Source organism: Lampetra fluviatilis, chromosome 12 (genome assembly GCF_964198595.1).
Source record: "Lampetra fluviatilis chromosome 12, kcLamFluv1.1, whole genome shotgun sequence".
NCBI classification, from domain to species: domain Eukaryota; kingdom Metazoa; phylum Chordata; class Hyperoartia; order Petromyzontiformes; family Petromyzontidae; genus Lampetra; species Lampetra fluviatilis.
Window position 1 is genome coordinate 7,203,314 of NC_136286.1, and position 24,710 is coordinate 7,228,023.

The 24,710-nt window shown below is 42.9% G+C and overlaps 2 protein-coding genes across 3 annotated transcripts in view; one reads left to right on the top strand and one right to left on the bottom strand.

The window, feature by feature from the left end:
* The first annotated feature begins 217 nt into the window (after window positions 1-217).
* Window positions 218-12,959, top strand: SHOC2 (SHOC2 leucine rich repeat scaffold protein). The gene is made up of 11 exons (XM_078861526.1): window positions 218-378; window positions 2,159-2,630; window positions 3,126-3,383; window positions 3,678-3,762; window positions 4,745-4,882; window positions 7,513-7,643; window positions 7,764-7,952; window positions 8,067-8,189; window positions 8,331-8,468; window positions 10,217-10,334; window positions 10,871-12,959. Exons 2-11 carry the CDS (start codon window positions 2,397-2,399, stop codon window positions 11,077-11,079), a joined length of 1,623 nt encoding a protein of 540 aa, XP_078717652.1. The 5' UTR covers window positions 218-378; window positions 2,159-2,396; the 3' UTR covers window positions 11,080-12,959.
* Window positions 12,960-14,377: 1,418 nt separating this feature from the next.
* LOC144935113 (helicase POLQ-like) overlaps window positions 14,378-24,710 on the bottom strand; it is a 31,912-nt gene continuing 21,579 nt past the window's right edge. For both annotated transcript variants that reach the window (XM_078861527.1, XM_078861528.1), the window contains exon 19: window positions 14,378-15,035. In XM_078861527.1, the coding sequence (XP_078717653.1) occupies window positions 14,949-15,035 (87 nt within the window). In that variant the 3' untranslated portion in view covers window positions 14,378-14,948. The remainder of the gene's footprint in view (window positions 15,036-24,710) is intronic.

Below are 24,710 nucleotides of genomic sequence, written 5' to 3' on the forward strand. Positions count from 1 at the left end.
ATGCTGTTGTACACGGCGCCGCACAAATGCTGTGGTACACGGCCACCCTTCTGTCTGCACCGCCCGTGTATTCCCCCCCCCCCTTCAAGTTGAACGCTCGCGATGACGTCAGACCCAAGTTACAATCCACAGCGCGGATAATCGACACCACCCTCGCGTCTCCGCGCGCGATTGGACAGAGGCGCCGTCACGTGGGCGCGACGGACCAATGGGCGCGTGCGCGGCGGGAGAGAGAGAGGGGCAGCAGCGTAAGCGGGCTGGGAAATGTGAAGCGTTCCGCCAGCCCGTTCTCTCCTCGGCGTCCGTCTCTTGCGCGTCTCACTTCGCTCTCGACCGCCCAACCACCGTCTGTTGCGTCGGCGATCGCCCTTCCTCGAGGTACGAGGAGCGTCTCGTGCAACGCGTGCTCGTTTCGTCGGCGACGCGCATCGACTGTTTGTACGCAGCTGCGGTGTAGGCCCGCCTGAAGCCACGTTCTTGTCTGGATTCCCCGCCGCGCGAGGTCGCACTAGGCCCCGCGGGACGGTGTGGACGGGTTGGGGGTCGGGGAGGGGGAGTCTCTTCGGGGTGAGCGGGTAGTATCGTCGTCGGATTTCAGTGTAAATCGGTTGAATGTTGATTGTTTTTGTTTGTGCCGTCACTGAGTGTGTCTCAAGAGTCGTCGGGGAAGGCGAATTAATATAATAATTATGTCATGTTTTCAGGAAATCTTACGGTGTTCCCAAGACTTTGAGGAGTATCTTGCTCTGTGGTGTTTGACTAATTGCTTTTTGATTGGTGTTTTGCGTGTGGTGCATACGAGGGCAAACAATTCAAATCAATCTAATGTACTCATGACATCTCCATGATGTGTCAAGACTTTAATGATGTTCTATCACTCCGATCATTTTCCCTTCCACTTTTTGGTGTATACAAAAGCGTTGCAGTAGATTTGCGCTGAGACCACGTACACTAAAAGTGCGCAAACCACATCGTGGAAGGTGTGTGGTTTTAGGGGTAGCGTTGGGGTCAGTGAAAGGGCTTTACTATCGCGGGTAAGTTGGTTCGGGGTAGGGTTAGCATTCGGTAGGTGAGTGCGTTCCGCCCCTAAACTATTTCCATTACAACTCCGCATTGCAACGTAAGGCATTTTCAGTTTTTGGCCGCGTGTTTCTGATGTTTATAGCGCTACCAACGTCTTGGTGTGTATGTTTGTCGCGCTGCCGTTGCGTTACAGGGGAGAGCTGGGTGCAGTGCTTCGTAATTGTGTTGTTCTATTTCACAAGACTATACAGGAATACACGTTCGCTGCTGGTTTCATTTTAATGAGGCGAACTGTTGAAACGTTCACGACTCGCACAACAGCAGTGCAAATGCCAGGGATTCCTCATAGTTAGCCGTCGGATCCTGTCTCGACCACTGCTTTAATTGTACAATGGCCCTTGTATGCGTGCGGGTATTACGTGCCAGCGCTGACGCTGCGTGTTACATTCCTGGCATCCGTGGGATGCGGAGAAACTGTGACAATGCTTAACACGGCAAGCTTGAAATTTGTAATGCAGCTGGTAGTGAATTGGAAATTATTCCATTGTATTTTAAACTAAATTAAAACTTTGATTTAACATTTAATGTTTACCTTTGTGCGAAGTTATGCGAGTACAGTAGTTTCCATCTCGTGACTGCTGCCAAGTCTGGTTGCAGGGATTTTTTTCTTTGAACAGCAGCCAACAAATATGAAATCCTAAATGTTTAAGTGGTCGGCCTCTGGAGATTGGCGATGGGATGATGTATGAGTTATTGTGCTGATCGCTCTGACGTGTTTTAGTGTTCTCTGTTGGTGCCAATGATCCATTCTAATTGGTTATAAGGGATGTTTCACTTCTCACATTGAAAGCTTTGTATTGATGATGAAAGCAGTCTTTGGGTTTGCTGTCTCCGTGTCACAATTGATCTATTGCTGTTAAGTGCATGTGCTTTGATATTCCCAGAGGTTGAATTTTACTTGTAAAGCTAACAATCCAGCGTATGTGTTTCAGTGTACTTGCTATATTTCACACATATGCAGACATTGGTTTGAGTGCTGGTACTTAACTGATTAACAGTAAAAAGGTATTGCATTACAGAAGAGAGACATGCTGCAAAAAACCTTGATTGTTTTACGTTCTTTCCTCACTCCTAGGTCTATTAGATTTTGAAGAACATCAGTCTGGATTTGCTTGTGATCAATGGATACCATAGCCAACTTCAATGATCTCACTTAACACAGAATTGTGGACCGCATAGTTTTATACATGTAAACGTACAACTCCGAAGTATACGGAACTGTTCGATACTTGTGATCACCCGTAATCGTTTGAAAAACATCCATTAGGTCTCCAAAATTTAGCACCTAGCAAGGACACTACATAAGCACCAAAATGAGTGCCAGCAACAGCTCTTTGAAGAAAGAACCCAAAAAGGACTCGGGTGGTGGCCAAGGGCAGGTGGCGTTTGTTGTAGACAATACTATCAAACGTCCCAACTCGCAAATCCCACGGAAGAAGTCTTCCAACATGGAAGTGGTGAAAGAACTTAACAAGTGCAAGGAGCAGAATGCGACCCGACTGGACTTGGCAAAGCGTTCCATCGCAAGTTTGCCTCCAAACATAAAGGTATCCGAAGTGTGTTAAGAAAATCTAACATTTTAAATCACACCTGCTCGTTGTGCAAAATGTGATAATCTTGTTATACATCCTAGCACAAATATAGTTTTTAGTTTAAGTAAATTTTCTGTTGAGAAAGTTGTGTTGGTGATTTGTTGGATATCACATTGCAGCTCAATATGTTTGGGAGAGAGTAGCTATGTTTGTGCAGAGCACGGACTTTACAATGAATGTGTGGTGCATGCACATAGAACTTATGGTTCATGCAGCTGTTTGGACAGTGTGGTCAGCTGTTAGCCTCTTGGACATATTACAGCAGTCGAGGGATACTAAATCTTAATTTAAATGTGCAGAGCTTGTAAAAAATTGGATGAGTCGTATTTTTTTATATACAGTGCCCAACATTATTATAGGAGCAAATAAATACGTTGTATTCGTTTTGGCTTTCACTACTTTTGGTTTTTAAAAGATTCACCCGCTAACTGATGATGTGTTGTTTTTCAGGAGCTGACACAGCTGACAGAGCTGTACCTTTATGGAAACCGTCTTCCTTGCCTACCGACAGAGATTGGCTGTTTGGTGAACCTGGTGACTCTTGCGCTCAATGAAAACTCACTGACCGGCCTCCCTGACACGCTGACAGGCCTCACCAGCCTGCGCATGTTGGATTTGCGCCACAACAAACTGAGATCTATTCCACCTGTGGTCTACCGTCTTACTTCGCTCACTGTGCTGTACCTGCGCTTCAATCGCATCACTCAGGTGATAAGACTTGTTGTCGTTTAAACATGCTGGCTGAAATGTAAAGTACGGTAATAATGAATTGGACTTGGAAAGTGCTCTTCATTGATGGATCACAAAGTGATGTATACGTTGTATGTATATTTTTTTGCAAATGTTTACTATTCTCAAGCACATGGACCAATTCAGCTTCATATCACACACTGAAATATTTACAATAGTTTTGTAATTAATTGCAAAATTCTACGTTTTTCAACAATGAAAGGAGTATTTCTGGAGCGTTGAAGCATTTTTGTTACACTGTTTTCACTGCAGGTGGAAAAGGACATTGGAAACTTAAGTAAACTCACCATGCTGAGTGTTCGAGAAAATAAGATCAAGCTGCTCCCAGCTGAGATAGGTAAGGGGTGACCTGAAGTTATAACAATCAAAGCAACAAGATAATTGGTTGAATACAAACAAGTCAAAAATATATTAATCCTACATTGTCACACCACCACAGTAACATTGTATTCGTCAAAAATTCTGTATTAAGATTTCAGATTTATTTAAAGTATATATTTTGCCTATTACAATTAAAACATTTACAGAAATTAAGTAATGCAATTACATTAGTGCAGTACAGAGGGACTGCAGATGAGTAATGCATTTCTCTTGTCACATTGTTCAAACCAAACCCACACATTTGTGTCTGAAAAATGTTTAACTAAAATAGCACAAAGGAATTCTTTAAAGTAGGTGTGTGGGTGTATGAAGTAACCTTTAATGTATAACTCTAAACTTTGGACTGTACAGTTTGAGGTTATAAAGTTGAACTGTTCTTTGTTTTTAATGCAGCATGTATAATATATTGCTAGTTGTTAGTATAGTAATTAAGTTTATTCTCTGCAGTTCTATTCGTTAATTGTATTGAGCTGTTAATTTTCAAAAGGCTTTTAAAAATATTGTATTTGAAAAAAAACCTAGAAAAGAGATGGCCTTTTACACCACAACTTAACAGTCCCTATTAATTTTCAGAAAGAGGTATTGTAAGGATAACATAAGCTTACCTTGACACCTATGTGGCCACAAATGAGATGTGTAACCATGATGTCATGCCTCACTGACTCAAGATAGTTGAATAAGGATGAAGTATACAAACGTCCATGCTATAAACCACTTAAAATATATAGGGAGGGAATGTCATTTCCAGGTGAGGCATGAAAGTCATCCAATAGTTTTTAAACAGTCTACAACAGTTTTAAGCATGTGGTAAGATAATAATGTTGGGTGCCTAGAATGATTGGCAAAGTAATTTTGACTTGCTCAGCAATTCTAGTATTTCTTGTTTTCGATATTTACACCGTAAGCACTAAAACATTTTGCATTCTTTTGTTTTCCAGGAGAGCTGAGGAGTTTATTGACACTAGATGTGGCACACAATCAACTGGAGCACTTGCCAGAGGAGATTGGGAACTGTGTACAAGTCACCAACCTTGACCTTCAACACAATGAGCTCCTTGACCTTCCCGACAGTATAGGTAAGATTTAAATCGGTCACTCAAACTTTAACAGAGCGGCCCTTCACGATAAAATTGTCACACAGAGCACTTCACATGTAAACATAACATTACATGATTAAAATTTGAGATTCAGTATTCTCTCGTTCGCGATATTGGCTTATGAAAACCTATCCTTGATCTCATCACTTGATCTCATCACTTTTATCTCATCACTTGATCTCATCACTTGATCTCATCACTTGATCTCATCACTTGATCTCATCACTTGATCTCATCACTTGATCTCATCACTTTCTCGCATCACATTCTCTCTCATCACTTTATCTGATCGCTTTCTGTCTCTCTCAGTGCAGTCGTGTAGAGTTCCAGATGCGATTCGCGGATGAACAAAATCATGGATAGCAAGTTCTTGAATAACAAAGGGAATACTGTACACAACATAGTATAGAGTATACAAAGTTCAAATATATAAGAGATTATAAAATACATTTATCATAATTTAAAAAACCGCTACACCTTCCTTATCAGATGGTGTCCATGGTGCACTCTGTTTGAGCACAACATCGATGAGCACGGCGCACCACGAACACCCTACGCGCAAGGAACTGGATTGAGCTTCCTGATACTCGGAATACGATCCCACAAACCAGGGCTATGCACCCATAAACTTGGACTACGAACCCACAAACCTAAATTGGCAACCCAGTAAACCGAGACCACGAGACCACACACGCAGACTAGAAACCCACAAACCTGGATTTATTAACCCACTCTTGAGCGAGAAAGCTAATTCCATGCACAAACCGATCATCAACGACTGATGTCAAGCCGTCAGACAAATCACCCCACAGGGAATTGTGTTAGACCAAAGAGATTGGTCTTCAAACACAGTTGATTGCAATATAACTCTATCTGTGATCATTTTAAGTTGTAAGTATCCAATTATGCTCTGTTATAGCAGGACAATGGTTGTTTTGCACCTCGCATCAAATATAATTGTGGCTTGCATAAGAAAATTGAGAATGCTGTAGAGCTTTATATGTATTAAGCATGTACTTTGTGTTGTTCCACCATCTCTTTATCTGTGAAGGATAGTAAAAACAAAGATAACCATGATAAAGTCCCATGCTTAACCTATTATTGCAACAGTTTTTGTTCATTAAATGTAAGAAGCGAAAGCCAGGGATATAGGTCTGAGAGGCATGTGAAATAGTTTATGTACACATCCTGCCATGGCAAAATGTTATCCTTGTTGATTGTCTGACATTTTAACTCAAGTTACTATTTTTGTTTTAAATTTAGCATTGTGGGTTGATCCTTAAGGTACATTTGTAGCTACAAAAATACACTACCACATCAAGTCAGTACAAACCAGTTTTTTCATGAGAAGTGATGTCGTCACACTAAATAGGTTTCTGTTCAGAATTAATTTTCAACAGTGAAACAATTATAGTGTTGCTCTGATTCTTTGCCAAGTTTCTGAGACTGTTAGTTGCACATTATGGAGGATGGTGTCAATAAGTTTTGGCAGTTCAGCATTTTGCATTTAAGTTTCGGAGAACTTTTAGACGGCACGGTAGGACCACTGCCAACTTTTTTTTTATACGCACAAAACACTGGTGTTTTTAGCACAGTGTGCTGATTAGTGAAACGGTATTGAAACCAAATACTGTTCTAACCCCCATGGGATGGCACCGCACGCAATGTTTTCCTGCTGTATGTCTGTAAATCATCAGTGAATATAAAGGTTTCTTTAATTTGGTCGTGTTTTCTTGGGCTGTAAAAATGCAATCAAAACATTTAATGTAGAGAACCACAGAGAAGTCAACTTTGAAAACTGTATCTCATGCCATCATGTATTTTATGCCATAAAGTGATATCCATGCACAATTGCAGCTGTTGTATAAAAATGTATTGCATATTCATAGAATGATAATGATGATACTGTAGCTTTTAAAAATACTTGGCAAAGTACTTTGGCACAAACAAGTATATTTATAATAATTACAGTTCTTTGCCAATCTACTGCTGGATGAAAGCCTCCCCACTGTGGCAGTCATGGGGATTGTTTGACCATACTTCAAGCTTATTCTTGGTTCTTTCAGTAAGGTCACGTAAATGGGAAACAAAAACTAAAAATGTAAGTAAAATAAAATAATATAATAAATGCTGGTTAGTAACAGTTCAGATATCACTTGCCACTGATGTTAGCCATCTCTGGGAATCAAACTTGGTTTGCGGTGTTCATAATGCAGTGTCCTCATGCTTTTTCCCTCCATATTAAGCATATTTGTATAACATCTCAAATTAAATGGTGCTTATAGGCGATTATATAAGTTTCTTATGCTGGGAATACACCACTCAATCGTCTTTCCATGTTATTATGGCATTCAAGTGTCTTGCATTTCTGAATGGACAGTTTTATTATATTTTGGTTGTATTTTACATCCTATATGTGATGGTAAGGGAAATGAATAAATATAATATTAAATCGGTTTGTTATCCTTGGTTATTTTAGATAAGCCATTAAAGTTGAATGACCAAAAAGTACACACACCTCTATACATTGGGAACACGAGTTACATTTGAAAATGTGTATGCAAATGTGTAAGGTGCAAAACTAATTACAAATGTTCTTGCCTCAACAGGTAACTTGGCAAGCCTGAACAGACTCGGTCTGCGATACAACCGACTCTCTGCAGTGCCCACGACCCTGGCAAACTGCACCGAGTTGGAAGACTTAAACTTGGAAAACAATAACATCTCCACTCTACCAGAGGTGCGTGTGATACCTAAACCCATTACTTACACTTTTTTTATTCAATATTGTATAATCGCTTTCTGGGTGTGGCTGTTTTTGCACTGTAACGTAACACTGAAATGTGTAATCCACCTCCAGGGTCTTCTTTCAAGCCTGGTGAACCTCAGCAGTTTGACCCTAGCCAGAAACTGCTTCCAGGCCTATCCCGTGGGTGGCCCCTCCCAGTTCACTACGGTCTATTCCCTCAACATGGAGCACAACCACATCGGCAAAATTCCCTTCGGCATCTTCTCCCGTGCAAAAGCCCTCAGTAAACTGAACATGAAGGTAATTACGACGAGGGTGTTGTGTGAGCCACTTTTCACATTTAAGATAAAGTATATTCCTGTCAATGGAATTGTGCACCGAAGTTAATTAACTGGCTGTTGTGTTGCTTCTTAGGATAATCAGCTAACTTCCTTGCCTCTGGACATTGGCACCTGGAAGAGCATGGTGGAACTGAACTTGGCCACAAACCAGCTCACCAAAATTCCAGATGACATCTCAGAGCTGACATCTCTAGAGGTCGGTCTAATTCGCTGCAATTAAACACGAAACCTTTTGCATGTAATAACGCTCACTGTGCATGAATATAAGATGACACTTTTTCAGGTTGTTAGGTTGTATAAGTCGTTAAAATTTTTACTTGTGCACATTTTTTTTCAGATACTGGTGCTGTCTAACAACCTTTTGCGGAAACTGCCTCATGGTTTGGGCAATCTGCGAAAGCTGAGGGAATTAGACCTCGAAGAGAACAAGTTGGAGTCTCTGCCAAATGAAATCGCTTACCTCAAAGACTTGCAGGTTCGTAGTGGCTCTCCATGAGACCCTATTTATGTAAAATATCCTCATAGAAAATGTTAAGCTGATCACAAATTGATAATTACCCTGGTTTATTGTTAATGTATTACAATTGTTGGCAGCATTCCATTGCCCACCAATTCTGGCTTTCTGTGGCATTTTATCAAATGTCGCCATGGTCTTCTAGTTGATGATTACATTAATGTTTTGAAGTGTTGAATGTGTTTCCATGGGATAGCTTCCTGTTTTGCCTCTGTTCCAGTAATGAATCCAGGTTTTATCTCTAGCTACATTTTGTGATAATTTCTTTTTACTCAAATGGCTTCAAAAATCTGTTGAAAAAAATTTCACTTTTGCTATTTAATTGGTGTCTGCATTTTGGGGACCCAGACCAAACTGACATGCCCAGGTTTTCAAGCGGGATTAGATCACTTGGCTCTGATATACCCAGCAAAACTTGTCATACTTTTTTGGATATTACAACTATATCCTCCTCTTTTTCACATTTCTGCGGTCGTTGCTTCCACTGGATGTGTTAAGTTGAGGGTCTTCTGAAATATAATTTCTATTCCATCTACACTTCTTTTTTTCACCACAACCTGACTTGGTACACTGTAGGTGCGTCGTCTACATTAATATCCAACATTGTCTCATGGATCCATTCCTACATTAATGAGGACTTCAATCACTGATTTGTGCTGCAATATATTCAAATCCGTAATTCACCCAAACAATCTTAAACTGCTGCTGAGCTGGCATTTGGCATCACACTGAACTGAAGCTTTGGAGAAAATAATAACAAAACACTTTGCAACGTATCCACTTGCCAAGCTCCCATCTCGATTACTCGGGTGGATAACTTTGCTGGCGTACCTCGTCTGTTATAAATATGCCTTTAGAGTTTGGCTGCTATGCCTTTCCACGTGATATGCTACTTCGTTGAGCTATCATTTCTGGCCAGGTTGCTTTTGAAAAAAATCTGTATAGCTCAGTGGGCCTTACCTGATAACATAAAAAGTTTATAGTTTGTTTATACCTTACATGAGTTTATGTAGATATATGGTAAGGCCACTGCTTTGGGGATATGTCCCTGAAAATCGCGATGTTAGGCGAAACAATGTCAATCTAAACCTAGTTTACTATTGACTTAATGATATAAATGTAGCATACGTTCCTGGGGGTTATTTTTTTCATCAATTTGCAGAAAACATAGAAGTATCAAAAAAATCTAACAAGATACCCACGAAATAGTTTATAACAAGTTTCTATAAATAATGAGTTCATACAGAGTCCTCACCAGAGATGGCAGCGGAGATTGCATTCAGTATAGAGTGGCGATGTTGTAAACTGTGGCTTTAGTGGCCACTAGGGGGAGCCGTGGCGTTGTGTCGTCACGTGCGCTGTCCCAAACGATTGCGTTCTTTACTTTAAATGTTCAAAACAACGTTATAAATCAAATGCATTTTAAATCGAATTACGTCCCCCAATTCGTTTGGGAACGTTATAGTGAAACGGCTTGTATAGGAGCAGCGTAAGTGGAGGACTTGGTGTGTACTGCATTGTATTTGTTCTGGAAAATCAGTTGGTATTCCAGAAGTCCAAAATGTGCTGGTAATTATATCGTTCCCTTTGCGATGCCTACCAGGCTAGAACAAAAAAAACCTACAATGTCTTGTGTGATACAGTCCTTTACTATAGTTTTGCATTTATACAATGGCTGCTTTCTGCTGCATATATTTACTCTGGAACAGAAATTAGTTCTGACAAACAACCAGCTGACTTCTCTGCCAAGAGGAATCGGTCACCTCTGCAGCCTAACACACCTCATGGTTGGGGAAAACCAGCTCACCCATGTCCCAGAAGAAATAGGTAAGTCCATTTTTTATCATGGAAATATGTTAATAAAGCATCAGCATTGAAAATGTAAGCATATTTACCCATAACTCATGTGTTGCCAAGAACAAACCTACACACGTGGAAGTGCAGTGCTAACACTGATGGAAACTAATGTACAGCTCGGTAAGCTTGATTGTAATGCAGTACAAGCTGGATATAACCAATACATTCTTACATTACACTGATGGGGGGAAGGCAAAGGGCAACTTCAGATATAAGCACACTTTGGATATAAGCACAGCTAGAATTGCTCCCAAGGGGTGTGCTTATATCTAGCTTCTACTGCACTGGTAATAATGCCCTATATTTATCCAGGAAAGGCTGACCTGAGCCAATAAATTCAAGAGGACCTTGGATTGTGATGTGTGACAAATCCATTCGGGGGAAAAAAAATGATGTGCTTGATATAAACCCAGAAAACCTCACCAAATATCGGGCTATTTTTCAGGCGATTACAAAACGAGTGGTTGGCTCAGTTGTGTATTCATCTGGCTTTCTCTGGCTTGCAGGAACACTGGAGAACCTGGAGGAGCTGTACCTGAATGACAACCCCAACCTGCACAACTTACCCTTTGAGTTGGCCCTTTGTTCAAAGCTGCTCATAATGAGTATTGAGAACTGCCCTCTGAGTCAGCTGCCTGGCCCCATTGTGAGCAGTGGACCTTCCTTCATAATACAATATCTGAAGATGCAGGGCCCTTACCGTGCTATGGTCTGAGTTTATCCCAGCAAGACTGCAGTGATTCTAGAACGATTTACAGGGGACTAAAATATGCAAGTATAAGATCCGCTGTGATAAAAATTATAACCCGTTTACTTGTTTTTGGATGTGGCCTGACAATTATATGCAGCTTACTTTTAAGACATGAATTTTACATCAATCTATAATACTGCTTTTTATTACACTACTATGTTTTATGAGTCATCTTAAGGTATATACAGTAATTTAATATCCGAAGTCAGTTGCTAAAATAAGTCAGTAACGTTTTGCACGTGTAAATGCATAACTTGACAGCAAGTGCTTCCAGATGCACCACAATATCAGCATCTTGACTGATTTTCAACCTCTCATTTATCAGTTCTTGCTTGACCTGTGAATTTCCATAATTTTCTCCATATTTCTGGCCTTCTGGTTAGAGGTTGTCAAATTATTGGTGTATTTTGTTTCTATTATAATTACAACTACATTTTTCTCAAAATTGTTTCTGCTCTTGGCCATACTGTCTTGTTAAAACACAGTAATAGCTATTGATCATTTACACGGTTTTTACTTAAGCACTTCATATCATTTATCTTTGGAAAAACTATCATTTTGGCAGTACTGTACTAAATGCATCAAAGGTTCTAGAATTGTTTGCACCAGTGTAAATATGTGACATATCTTCTGCGTCTACTGTAATAAATGCATGACTGTTTAATCTGAAGTAGTATATAAATATTTTTTATGTAGCTTATAGTTTGCTAGACTAATAATAGCCATTATGGTAATGTAGAGGCGGAGTGGTTAGTACTGTATTTTGCTTTTAAATTCAAACTGCTAACTGTGGGGTGTCTGTAACATAGCGTGTACGTATTTCACTGGCAGATATTGGCTAAATGGAGCTGAAACCGAAACTTTGTATTCATGATTTAAACCACAGTAGCACCAATGGGCCGTTGTGCAAGTTTAAATTTTAGCATAAAAAAATACAATAACGCATTATAGGTGCTGGTGTTTGCGATACAGCATGTTTGTGTAATTCCTGCCCCAGTTACACTTGGATAAGGTTTTTCTGCATCGTTATTACGTATTTGGTTGTATGGTTTTTGATCTTGAGGGTTTTTAGGAATTTAAATCTGTAATCATTTGACAGCTCAAAAAAGTGTAAATCTGTACAGTACATTATTACATTTGGTTCTGCTTGTTTTGTGTTGATCTGTTTGTTGGTTAGGTCTAAACACCTACTTTTTCATTTAGACATTGGTGTTCATTTGCCTTTTGTAAACAATTTTCCAAAGATTTATTTTCTGCCTCTTCTAGCTAATTCTTATATTGGTCTTGTTGCAAAAAAAAAACATATATACTGTATGTACACAGGAGCAACTTTTTTTCATTTTTCATTATACCATTGGAGTTTTACAAATTGAATACCCTTAATTTTAATTATGAAGGTGTTCTACTGTATGTACTGTATGCATGTAATATAGGGTTTTCAAAATAATCAAATGCAGTTAATTTAAACGTGTTCAGAATTTGAGACAAGTGTTCATTCTTAAAATGCCAAAATTTTGTGGTATGGCATGTTTTGCAGTGGCACCAAAGGTTTTACATTGCAATTTGGATCATGTAGTATTGGAAATAATTGGGACTTTTTAAACATTGTAATCATTCTAAGTAGATAATGCAGCTGCTCGTCTTCGCCATGAGGTTTGTGCTTCGTAAATGTATGCCATTTGTAAAAAAAATGTTTAACGGATTTTTCTTGAATTACAAATGACCTGCTACAAGTGGTGATGCCATAAAAGCTTAAGCATCTGAACAAATTGCTAAGCACACTTAGTAAAAACAAGTTTTGTGCATTTTGTAATTTTCAGTCGTACAAGTAACATTAAAAAATGTAAAACTTCGTGTTTTTATATTTTATTGCATTTAAGTGAACCTGGCTGCCACTTCAGTAGGTGCAGCAGAACTCCAATACTTTGCAGTGATGTGGGGTGGGACCTCACCTGTAAATGCGGCACTGAAAATTCCCATCAATGATACATTGCAGATTTTAGCCACCCAGCTACATTAATCCACAACAAAATATGAATATCAGGATAAACCACTCCAATAATCAGTGAAAATAACAGCGGATGAGATTTGCCATTTTTTTTTTCCCAAAAACCAAATGCGGTAGTCTTGTCTGCCATATGGGTCTAAATTGTAGAATTTAGCATTGGTAAATATTCAATCGTAGAAAAATACACTCCAGTACCTAGAAGATAATAGCAAAGCTGGTCTGTGCAAATCAACCATTTTTTCCTCTCCATTTGTCTCTACATGTTTCTTGAGATATCAGACACGTGTTTGAAATATTTCAAATACGCTTGGTTGTTTCACCGCACCTCCGATTAGCGTGGTTGGATACATACGGTGCGAAAGTCCAAGCATAAACACGCGTCTGTCGCAGGCACCACGATGGGAATTTTATTGTAAGTGCGACGAGCACATTTTTGGAAGAATTTGCCGTATATCATCCGAGGACTTGTAGTTTCTAGGAATTTTATCCATTCCTAGAAGAGATGCAAATATCCGAGTAAAATTTGAGGATTGTTGCCTTTTCAAATTCCTCGTCCTAGTTTACAAATCTCTCCATGGTCTGGCCTCAACGTATCTCGCTTCTTTCCTTTCGTTCTGCACTCCTCACCCCCTCTGTGTTCACAATCTGAGCTGCCTGGTCCCCCTCCTGCCCAATTACGAGTCCGTTCCCTTCTCACCCCCTTACACTGGAACAAGCTGTCCCGACAATCCGATTCACTGTCCATATTTCGTTCTTCTCTTAACTCACTTATTTTACTGGTAGGAACCTCCTGGTTACACCAGCCCACGGGGGATTGTGTCCGTCCGTCGTGCATCCAAAAATGGGAGGGGAGGGGCTGCGTGGGGAGGGGCTGGGTGGAGAAGGGCTGGGTGGGGCTGGGTGTGGAGGGGCTGGGTGTGGAGGGGCTGGTCACCCCGTGGTGCCCTTACACCGGCTTGTGCTCGCCCACAGTCGGGCATATTTGCGGAATACACCACGCCGCCGTTGATCCTGGCCATTGAGCAACCCAACGTTCCTACCAGCTCCCTCCGCAGGAATGTGTTCTCTTGCTTACCCAAACTCCCCATAATTAACACCGTCATTCCTCTTCTCAACTTCCCTCGCCATTCATTACACTCGCTCATCATTGATCACTCATCGTCACTTTTATCATCGTTTTTCACGCATCACTTCTGTATAAATAGCTAATTCCTTGTTCAGCGCCTTGGTCAAAGAATGCAGATGGAAGCAAGTTTTATTAGTCGCACATGACGTGTGAAACATTTGAGAACAATCCAGTTGTAGTTATAAACTGCTTGACCGGGAATTTACTGCAACAGTATATATATTCTATTTCAATGGAGTATTGTTTGTAACATTCTAATTTGTGATTAGTGTTAATGTACAGTGCATCGTAGAGTAAGCAGAACCTCTAATATAAGTAATAAATTACAACCCTTTGCCAATCCACTGCTTAACACCTCCCCCCACCCCGTTGGGTCACGGAGGTTGTTTGACCATACTTAGTCACGCTGGTCAGTGAAGGTAGGTGGGGGATGATCCAGGACTGGTTCAGATGCCACTGATGTTAGCCATGGCCGAGAATCAACCTGGCTGCCGGGTTCATACCACAGTAAGCTAATCACTGCACTACTCACACACAAAAATATATACAGTATAAATAGATGTATACATTAACAGCTGGGTGAGCATCTCCAAACTAAACCCAGGATTGAAAAATATTCACAAATTTACAGAAAAATGACATTATATACACTGTTAAAATTTAACTGTTTTTAAAAACCTGCTACAGTAAACAATGTCATCACGTGAGTAGAAGAGGGAGTTCAGGAAGGGCCAGCAGCTCATCAGCTTCTTCCCGCAACGCTTCAGCTTTTTCTGTCAGCAAGAGCTGGAAAAAAAAACAAACGCAGATGAGGCTTAGAATCAGAATATTTATACCGAGGAATCCGATGAGCTATTAAGCTCTTTTTCACAAACATCAACGACACCCTTGGGTGAATGGAGCTATTTCTCATTTCACATTGCTTGGGGTAAACATTGAGCTCGTTGATACCGCAGTGTGCATTACTGTGCACCGTCAACCTTGAGGGATTATGCAGATACTTCAGCAATGCCTATGACCGAACCGCCTGGAATGCGCCCAGTCTCGTCAAGCCTGGATATCGATTGTAGAGGTGATCAACATAAAGGTTATCGGTGAATGCAGGCACGGCTTAACATTCATCATTGCCCTGTATATTGCCTTCGATATTTTGGACTAGGTTTCTGCCTAATGTTCCATAAAATTTACATTCATACAATCGATTTGACTACTTGGGTAAGGTATAAATAAGTAGATTTAATAATCCAGTAGAGGGCACCCTTCTGTTAAAAGTACAGCGGTATATACTGTCTGAATGGGTTCCAGTGCCTGGATCCAGGATATTGATGCTGGCCATACCTTCAATCTTACAGCATCGTGAAAAATAAACATGACATGAATTTTTCTCACTGATAGCAATTTATGAAATACAAACATTTATAATTAAGTCAATGTTATGTATGCAAATGTATGTATATGCATGGATTCTGTAACACTGTCCAACACGCATTGTCCTTGAAAGTATTGGTGAAAACATTCCAAGTTGAACGAGCTGACGTCACAGTGCATGCCGTGAAACATCACAAGATTATAGTGCACAAAGTCGCATAACTTCCTTGGCCTACAAGAATAATCATTGTTAACCCTAGTTTTTTCTCCAAGTTTTGGGCAACTGTTGTATATGTTGGGTGTGAAAATTTTGATGTGTTGTATGCGTGCGTGGGTGAAATTATTATGTTGTATATGTGGGTTATGAATATTCAGTGAAAATAATAATAATCAATCGAAATTTGGCCAAAGGTGTAATTATCCGGAAATACTTTAATCCATGTAATTACGCACATTTAATTATGCCAATTCGAGAGGTAATTGTAGTAATTATGCGAGTGGGTGTAATTATGATAATGCAAGTCGTTATGATAACCAGACCCCGCCTCGGTGACGAGGGTGGGTTATCGATCGGAATAAGGCAATTAATCGTATGCAGTTATGCAGGTGTGGTGTAAGTATACAAGATTAACTTAGATTAACTCGGCCTCGTTGTCTAGGTTCGTCTCATTCTCGCTTATTTAGGTCCCCGGTTCGCCCCGTTATCGCTTTAACATTTACTGAGTATGTGTTAGTGTGTTTATTAAGGTCACCAAGTTCAGATCTCAACGCAGAAGCAGATCTTATGCATAGATTTCAGGAAGGAATCACACAACCACTTCTGTATTAATCAATTTATTACTAATTCAACCTCAACTATGATATAGTATGCGAACTCTCAATCTCGGAACGTCAACACGGCATCAATACAGTATCATCAACGATTGTCTGATTTCACTTGACAACGGCACATGGATCCCGCGTAACGCGATGGTTGTTAGTGAGAGAGAGTCGTTAAAACATGCAAATACTATGCTAAGAAAACCTTAACGTTACTGAATGATTATACGTGAAAGATTATACGGCGATAAAACACAATCAAAACAGTTATGATTCTTAAAGGCACCAATCTCAACAGATACATCGCAGGTTATCTGACAACAGAGTGGCTCGGCGGAAGGAGGTGCCAAGAATCAATTCGTATTGATGGATCTGTTGGGAATTTATGCGATTAAGAGTACAGTCCACTAAATATTAAAGATAATACTCTTACAAATGACGGATGGCCATCACTCGGTCTCGAGTTTTTCTTCACAGCCACGGATGGCTTATGGGTTCGAGTGGGTTTGAGTGGTAAGAGTTGTCTTCAATAGTCAGTGTTCGGAGTCGGTTCTTTATGTCAAACAGATGCCTGGGGGTCGTGTGGTGAGGGGGCGGTGCGCGTCATACGTATTAGTCGCTCCTCTGTCGCCGTGGGGAATTGGTTGGATGCCTGTTGATACGCTGTCGTAGTTCGGAACCCGGTCGGTAGGTGGCGCCCGCAGCTCGCTCGCAGCGCACCGTCGTCCTCTCGTCCAGACCGCGACCCTGGCTACCAGCAGGGGCTTCTGACGCGGCAGGTTGAACTGTCAAGCGGGTCTTGCCCGCCTGCAGAGGCGACGGGGAGCTGCTTGAGTCGAGCCCCGAGAGCCAGCTGAACTCGGCTGAGTCCCAGAAGCTGAAGAGTCGAGCCGACCCGTTAGTCGCAGCTCGGCTGGTGAGTTCGACCCTCTTGGTCGAACTCGGCTGATGAGTCGAGCCGACCCTTCCGGTCGAGCTCGCTCATGAGTCGACCCGTTGGTCGCCCTCGTGATGAGTTGACTCTCCTGGTCCAACTGGTTTCCAATGCTCAGAGTCCTTTCTTTTATGCCGAAAAATCCCTTTGGGTCCTGCCCACAAGGCGGGGTTTTCTTTTGATTTACTGTGTCAGGATCTGTCCGTGTGTAGGTGTGTTCATGTGTGTGTCCGTACGTCCGTGTGTCCTTGTGTGCATCACCCACGATATATCCCGTGGTCATATTCCCTCCATAAAATCCACGAGCAAACAATCAGGTGTTACAAATTGCCTCGAGGTCATGGGTGCGATTCATCCCTTGTTTGGCCTTCTTCATGAACCAAAACACAGACGTTACAAATCGTCTCATAGGCGTCTTTGTCCGTGTTGCACCACCTGGAGGGAGGGGCACACTCCCCCCGACCCTCGCTGACGCATGAAGAAATGATTAAAAGTTTTAACATTTGTCCCTTACCATTTCCCAGTTATGATTCTGTATTTAACCTAAGGTCTGTCATTTCCCATCGTGGTGCTTGACTCAAGTGGAGGTTTCCCCGAGCACATACACACTCCCATCCCGCGCTGCGGGGATACAAAGACGGCCGGGATCTCCCTTTCTCTCCGACCCTGGGTTTAACATCGCTCTTTTATTATGTATTTTATTTCGACCTGGTGGTGATTTATCCCGTTATGCTTCGGGTCGAGTTGTATCAATAACTTTAGCCTACCCTGTTGTTAAACTCCGACTTTAACGTTATTTTAATAGCAATACAGAATAATTGAGCTTTTCGACTTAACTAGGCGAACACGAACTTTTGGTAACCCCCCCCCCGCAGCCTCGCTGTTCAGCTGAGCCTGCAGCCTTGAGAGAGAGAGCAACACCCTTATTTTCGTCTCACTGTGGTCATCCAACCTTCTGCTCTGGGAGTGTGATTAATTTCAGGACAAAGCCCCCTCACGTTCAGACGTGCAGTGGTTGTTAATCAGCCCCCTCTCCTGTGTTCACAACCTTGAGCTGAGTTTATCTTTCAGCTGCAGAGAACAAGGCGTGTTCCTCCTCCCTGTGTGCACGTGTTCCAATTAGCTCGAAATCCCTAACACACAATCAGTGATGACCCCCCCGGCCTTCTGTGGCCGTGATCCAGACAAAGGCGCCTCTGCTCCTTTCATTGCCCAATTATTTGCCCATGTGCTGAGGTCATAGATGGTTGGGCTTTTTGCTTTAACTGTCTGGCTGACTCTCCCACTGCCTCTGCCCTTGCACGGGTGACATGCCCGTTTCTCAGGCCTTATCTATCCCTGAAGCAAGGTTGCAATTCTGCCATCTTAGCCCTCCTCCCGTTCATTACTACAACACCTGGTGTTTTGCAGTTTGCTGCGCTTTAGTGTTTTCATTCATTATATATCAATGATGATAATATATAAAAATCAAGTTTGGAAGAAGGGTTAGGATACAACATTCCGCCCTTTTAAAAATGGCCAGTGGTCAAATGGCCACGGGTTATTTTTAAAAAAATGTATACCCTTCTTCCATCATGAACCATCGATTGTCCTCAAGTTTTGCTGCTATTTCCTTACAACGCGCGCGTACGTGTCACAACTTACATGGTTATATGTGACAAAAAAAATATTCTAAAGGAAGGTAAAGCGATAAGGAAGGGAGAAATTATTCTATTGACTACGTGTTATAGGAGATATCGTTAAAAATATAGTTTCTACGGTTATTCTTGGGTGGCATCATCAGGCCTTGGCTCTATCCCTGCTCCTGGACTCGAATGGTAGGTGGCTTGTGCCTGCGATTAGTCTTTTAAGTTCGGTCTTCACTTTGGCCACATGGTATGTTAAGGTTAGAATAGCCAGGACTAGTATGATTATCCCTGTTGCCCCTGTGATTCCCATCCCCATCTGTTGATTTCGCTGATATCCAGCCTCTTTGGTCGCCCAAGTAAGATCTGTTATGTTAATCTCTGATTCGCTGAGGGATAATTTCACCATGTGGAATTCTTTACTGTTCAACAAGTTGGACAGAGTGCTGCTTATCTCAAACTTGTGGCCTCGGAATGTGTCTACTATTTCTACCTCCGCTTGGTGTAGGCTTTTGTCTAGGTTATATAATACCTTGTCCCCTATGCGTACGAATGTTCCTCTTGGTATTGTGACCAGTGCGACGTGGCTTGGAATCGGAACTTCCATGGTGATGGAGTGTTGATCGGTAGAAACAATTGCCGTATCTAGAGGGGTGCTAATCAACCACTGAGCATTAGCTATCATGGCCACTGTTCCGGTTCTTTCTTTGGGTTTACTTAGCTTCAACTTGCAAGTTTCCTTAGAGCTTAGGTTTGACAGACCACACATTATTTCTGCTGTATTGGTCAGAAATGGTTCCCCTGGGCAGAGCCAATGAACCTCTTTCATTATTTGACACAGGTTTAGGTCAGGCACCAGGTACTTAAGGGGGCCTTCTTCCTGGTAGGCCACCACTACGGGAGTTTCCATCTTGGAGTAAATGTCGTTATTCCATGTACCCACGTTCAATACTGTCCGCAATCGAAATACATTTCCGGGTTTGACCAGGGGTAAATTTAGCAAAAATGCCAGCTGTCTAGTTTGGGGGTCCACATGTATGGGTGTGGCTGTACCCATGTTGAAGGCAATTTGTACTTGAGTTGGACTGATTGTTTCCGGGGATGCTGCTTGTAGCACATCTTTTATCAGTGTTGGAGTTACCAGATATGACGGAATTTGTCCTTGTATAAGATCACTGATGCTGCCGCTGGTGCTACGCAACAAGTCTTGGATCACCCACTGAATTGGCTCTCGAATACTCTCTTCTTCGTATAGATCTCGGATTGCAGAACTCAATTCTTGGAATGTTAAGTTAATCATGATAGAATGTAGGTTTACGAGAACCACGGTGTCTCGGAGGGTGGATCCCATTTCGACCAGATTCTTTTGTTGGTGCTGTATTTGCTGCTGGATCTGATGCATATCGAGCTGTAAATTCTCGATACCTTGCGTGAGGTGTCCAATCTTTACGGCGTTGGATATGGATACTCCTAGTGTGATTAAGGAACTAAAACCGGATAGTATTCCAAAGACCCCTCCCAGGCCGATAGACCTCTTGGAACGTGTTAGGTTGACAGTGGTGGGGGGAAGTATCATGGTTCTTTGTAATTGCTTCAGGATCGTTCCGACATTCTGTTCACTGTATCTTAGGAAGTCATAATACCATATTCGGGTTGCTTGGGTAGCTTGGGGTGGTAACTTCCCGAAGTGCTTCTTTACCACCAAGGCAGGTTCCAAGGAGACATAGACTTGTTGGGTTACTATTTTCGTTTCGGTTACTAGGAAGCTGGAGGAGTCTCTCAGCATCACCCCGGATTCTGGTCCTGGCTTGATCAGCTCTTGGCTCCCTTCTAGCTTGGCAAGGTACGTTAGCAGGAGCGTGAGCAGGAGGGCTGCCATTTCCTGGAAAACATGTTACACATTATTGTAGTGTGATATGCCCCTTAGTTTAGTTCCCCCCCCCTTTTCCTACCTTTATTCCTTATCTTGCTCCACCAGCACAGGGTACGGTTTGATTTGGTTGATGTGCACCCACTTGTATTGCTGCTCTCTTCCTGTCTTTGTGATTTTTAGCTGATATACTACTGGGGACATTTTGTCAACAACCTCGTGTGGTCCTGTCCAGGAAGGTAGGAATTTCCTGCACTTCTGTTTTCTTTTCTCGTAATTGAGGTACCACACCTGGTCTCCTAGCTGGTATTCTGCGTGGCTGGCTTTTTGGTCATAGTATGCTTTGCTCCCCTGAGCCTCTACTTGCAACTGGTCCCTGACCATAGCGAATGTGCTCTGTAGGTGACTACTGAGTCCCGTCAGGTATTCAGTTGGCGTCATTGCCGTCGGGGTCTCGTCCTCCGCTGGGACATATAACAGGTGTACTGGGAGGGTCATTAGCCTCCCTGTCATGATCTCGAAGGGTGTCCTGCCTGTAGCTCGGTTGGGTGTGGCTCGCATGGCCATCAAGACTAGGGGTAGTTTCGTATCCCAGTCGCGGCCCGTGGTAGACACATATTCTTTAGGAGGCTCACGATGGTCCTGTTGGCTCTTTCCACCTGTCCTGAGGATTGTGGATGGTATGCGACATGTAATTGTCTTTTTACTCCCAACATCTTCCACACTTCTGTGATGACCTCGGCTGTGAAGTGGCTTCCTTTGTCTGAATCGATCGTTGACGGTAGGCCCCATCTACTGAATATTTGGTTGATCAGTAGGATAGCGGTCGTTTCCGCGGTGTTGTTGGGTGCTGGTAAACACTCTGTCCATTTAGAGAATGCACAGGTCACAGTTAGCATGTACTTGTTCCCTTTGGTTGATCGGTTGACAGGTCCTATCCAGTCGATTTGTAGGTTGGCCCAAGGATAATCTGTTCCCCTCCTCTGTAGGGGTGCCCTATGCTGTGAAGTCGTTGGCTGGTACTTACAACACACGAGACAGTTGGACACATGTTTGTGTATGTCTTCCCCCATTTTTGGCCAGTAGGCCACCTGTCGCAGCATCTGTCCCGTATTCACCTCGCATCGGTGGCCGCTGCACGGTTCATTGTGGGCGTGTTGTAACATTATTTCCCGATATTGAGAGGGGACTACCCATCTAGGTCGACCGTCTTTTTCGTTTGTGTACACCAGTAGCCTTTTCCGCATTGAGAACCTTTTGATTTGGCTATGCATGATCTCGAGCTCTTTGTTGTCATTCAAGTTGTCAGTAGTGATCGGTTTTCCTGCTGGATCTTGGATATGATCGGCGAGGGTCTTTAGTGTTTCGTCCTCTTGTTGCATTCTGATCAGGTCTTCGGAAGGCTGGGCACTGTTCAATTGGGCTCTGGTTCCAGCTTCTGCCGGGTTCTTCCCACTTCTTGTGACCAGTCTTATCACGGCGATGTCTTGGTTCGTCGACTCTTGTTGTCCGTCTCTGTCGGTTTGGTCTTCTAGCTTCCACGGGGTGCCTTCCAGGCTTCCCACTTTTGCTATGGCATCTGCTTGGTCGTTCCCCGTTTTCTCTTGACCAGGTATCTTGGAGTGCCCTTTTACTTTCTTCCAAAATATCTTCATATCCTTGTTCTGAACCATCTTATCTATGGCCTCGAATAGTTCTCGATGGTGAATTGGTTTATTCCTATAGTTCTTCATCTCGTTTTTTTTCCATATGGGTAGGTGGTGCAGGAAGCTGTGCTGTACGTAGTTGGAATCAGTGCACACCACCATGGTCCGTATTTGGTTATCGGATGCCATTTGGACAGCGATGTGTACCCCGACCAACTCTGCATACTGGTTTGACTTTGGTCCCAGCTGAAATCCCTCTTGAATCCCTGTGAGTGGGCCAGTTTCCCAAATGACTCCTGACCCAGCGTGGAGCTTGTTCTCCCTCATCTGGGAGCATCCATCGATGTATACCACTGGTAGGTCGGCACATGTCTCCTTCCTGAAGGGCAGGTACCTGTTGTCCTCCGGAGGTATCTTTTCGTCCTCTGCTTCTACGCTGTCAAAGGTACAATCATGTAAATCGGCAAGACCTTGGGCCATTGGACTTTTCTTGTTTTTTGCGTATTTCACTGTGATTGGTAGGCCTTGAAGTGTCAGTGCCCAGCTGGCTATTCGGCTGCTGGTTACGCGGCCCTCTCGAATCTTCTTACTGTTGAGGTATGCCAAGGATTCATGATTCGTTTCCAGGATGATCTTCTCTCCGTTCAACAAGTTCCGAAAATGTTGTATGGCCCAGATGTTTCCAAATATCGCCTTCTCACACTCGGAGAACTTCATCTCCACTCCCCGGAGGGCTTTGCTGGCATAGGCAATAACTCGTTTCTCTGCTTCCTGTCTCTGGTACAGTACCGAGCTGATACTATGACCTGAGTATGCGGTCTCCAGGTAGTATTCTTTCCCTTTCTCTGGGTATGCTAGGCAGGATGCCTCTGTGATCTGTCGTTTTAATTCTTTTTCTGCGGCTTCCTGTTCCCGTCCCCACTCCCATGGTTCGTCTTTTTGCAGTAGTTTGACTAAGGGTCGAACGATTCCTGCGTAGTCGTCCACGAACTGTCGAAGGTAGTTGCAAATCCCTAAGAAGCTCCGAAGGGTCGTGACTGTGGTGGGCGATTTGAGTGCGAGGAGGGCTCCAAGTCTTTTGGTTTGGGGTAACAGTCCCTCAGTGCCGACCTGGAGCCCGAGGTAGTCCACCCTCTTGCGTGCCCACTGTCCTTTTTGTATTGAAATCTTTGCGCCTGCTTCCTTTAACTGACCGAGGGTATGCTGGAGGCTCTCGCGGTGTTCTTCCCATGAGGAGTCCTTGACCAGTATATCGTCGACATAGACGATGGTACCTCGCTCTTTTGCGTCGTCCATTGCCTTGTGTAGGAATATGTTAAAGTCCGCAGGTGAATTTGAGTATCCAAATGGACATCGGTTCCAAGTATACTGTATTCCATTGAATGTAAATGCCAACTTGTATTGATCCGCTTCTTTCACGGGCATGGTCCAGAAGCCATTTGATAGATCCATGGTGGTGAGAATTTTTGCGCCTTTTATTTGGTTGAGATTCTGGTCGATCTCTGCCATTGGCCATCGAGATAGGGGAACCGTTTCGTTGAGTTGCCTATAGTCGATGGTGAGTCGCCACTTGCCTGTGGGTTTCAATACAGGCCAAATCGGTGAGTTGTAGGTTGAGTTGCATTCTCGAATTATATTCTTCTTGAGTAGGTTCTCCAAGGTTTCTTGGATTGATTCGTAGGCAGCCAGTGGAATCTTGTATTGTTTCACATATACCGCTGGCGCTCCTTTCAGTGTGGGAATAGATACCACGTGTAGGTCGGTTTTGCCGCAATCATAGGGGTCTTCTGAGAACAGGGAGTGGTATTTGTGGAGCAGTTGACGAAGCTCATTTCGTTGAGTGTCGGTCTCGAGGGCGTCCGCTGCTTCAATTTGTTGTGCGATTTGTTCTTCTATTAGGGAGACTCCTTGTCCTGGGTCTGGGTCCAAGGCCTTCGTGGTTTCGGGCGGCTCGGTTGAAAGTTCCTTTTGCGTTACTATCGGTTGAGTTGCCTTGGCTTCATCCGAGGGTAATACGCTCTTGCCCTTGTGTTCTCCTTCATCGGTTTGCAGTTCGTAGGTTTGGCCTCCAGGGGGCGGTATATACTCCATGAGGGGATGGTCATTTGGTGGTACTGACTCTAAGTCGGCTTCCTTTCGGTCTTCTCTCAGTCTGTTAGTCATTAGCTGAGTGATTCGAATACCTGCTGGGTCCTCGTC

Excerpts from the sequence above, each read along its gene's own strand:
- SHOC2 (XM_078861526.1), top strand. The coding sequence starts at position 2,397 with ATGAGTGCCAGCAACAGCTCTTTGAAGAAAGAACCCAAAAAGGACTCG. Across the intron at positions 2,631-3,125 it reads GTTTGCCTCCAAACATAAAG|GAGCTGACACAGCTGACAGA; the intron begins GTATCCGAAGTG and ends GTTGTTTTTCAG. Across the intron at positions 10,335-10,870 it reads CCATGTCCCAGAAGAAATAG|GAACACTGGAGAACCTGGAG; the intron begins GTAAGTCCATTT and ends TCTGGCTTGCAG.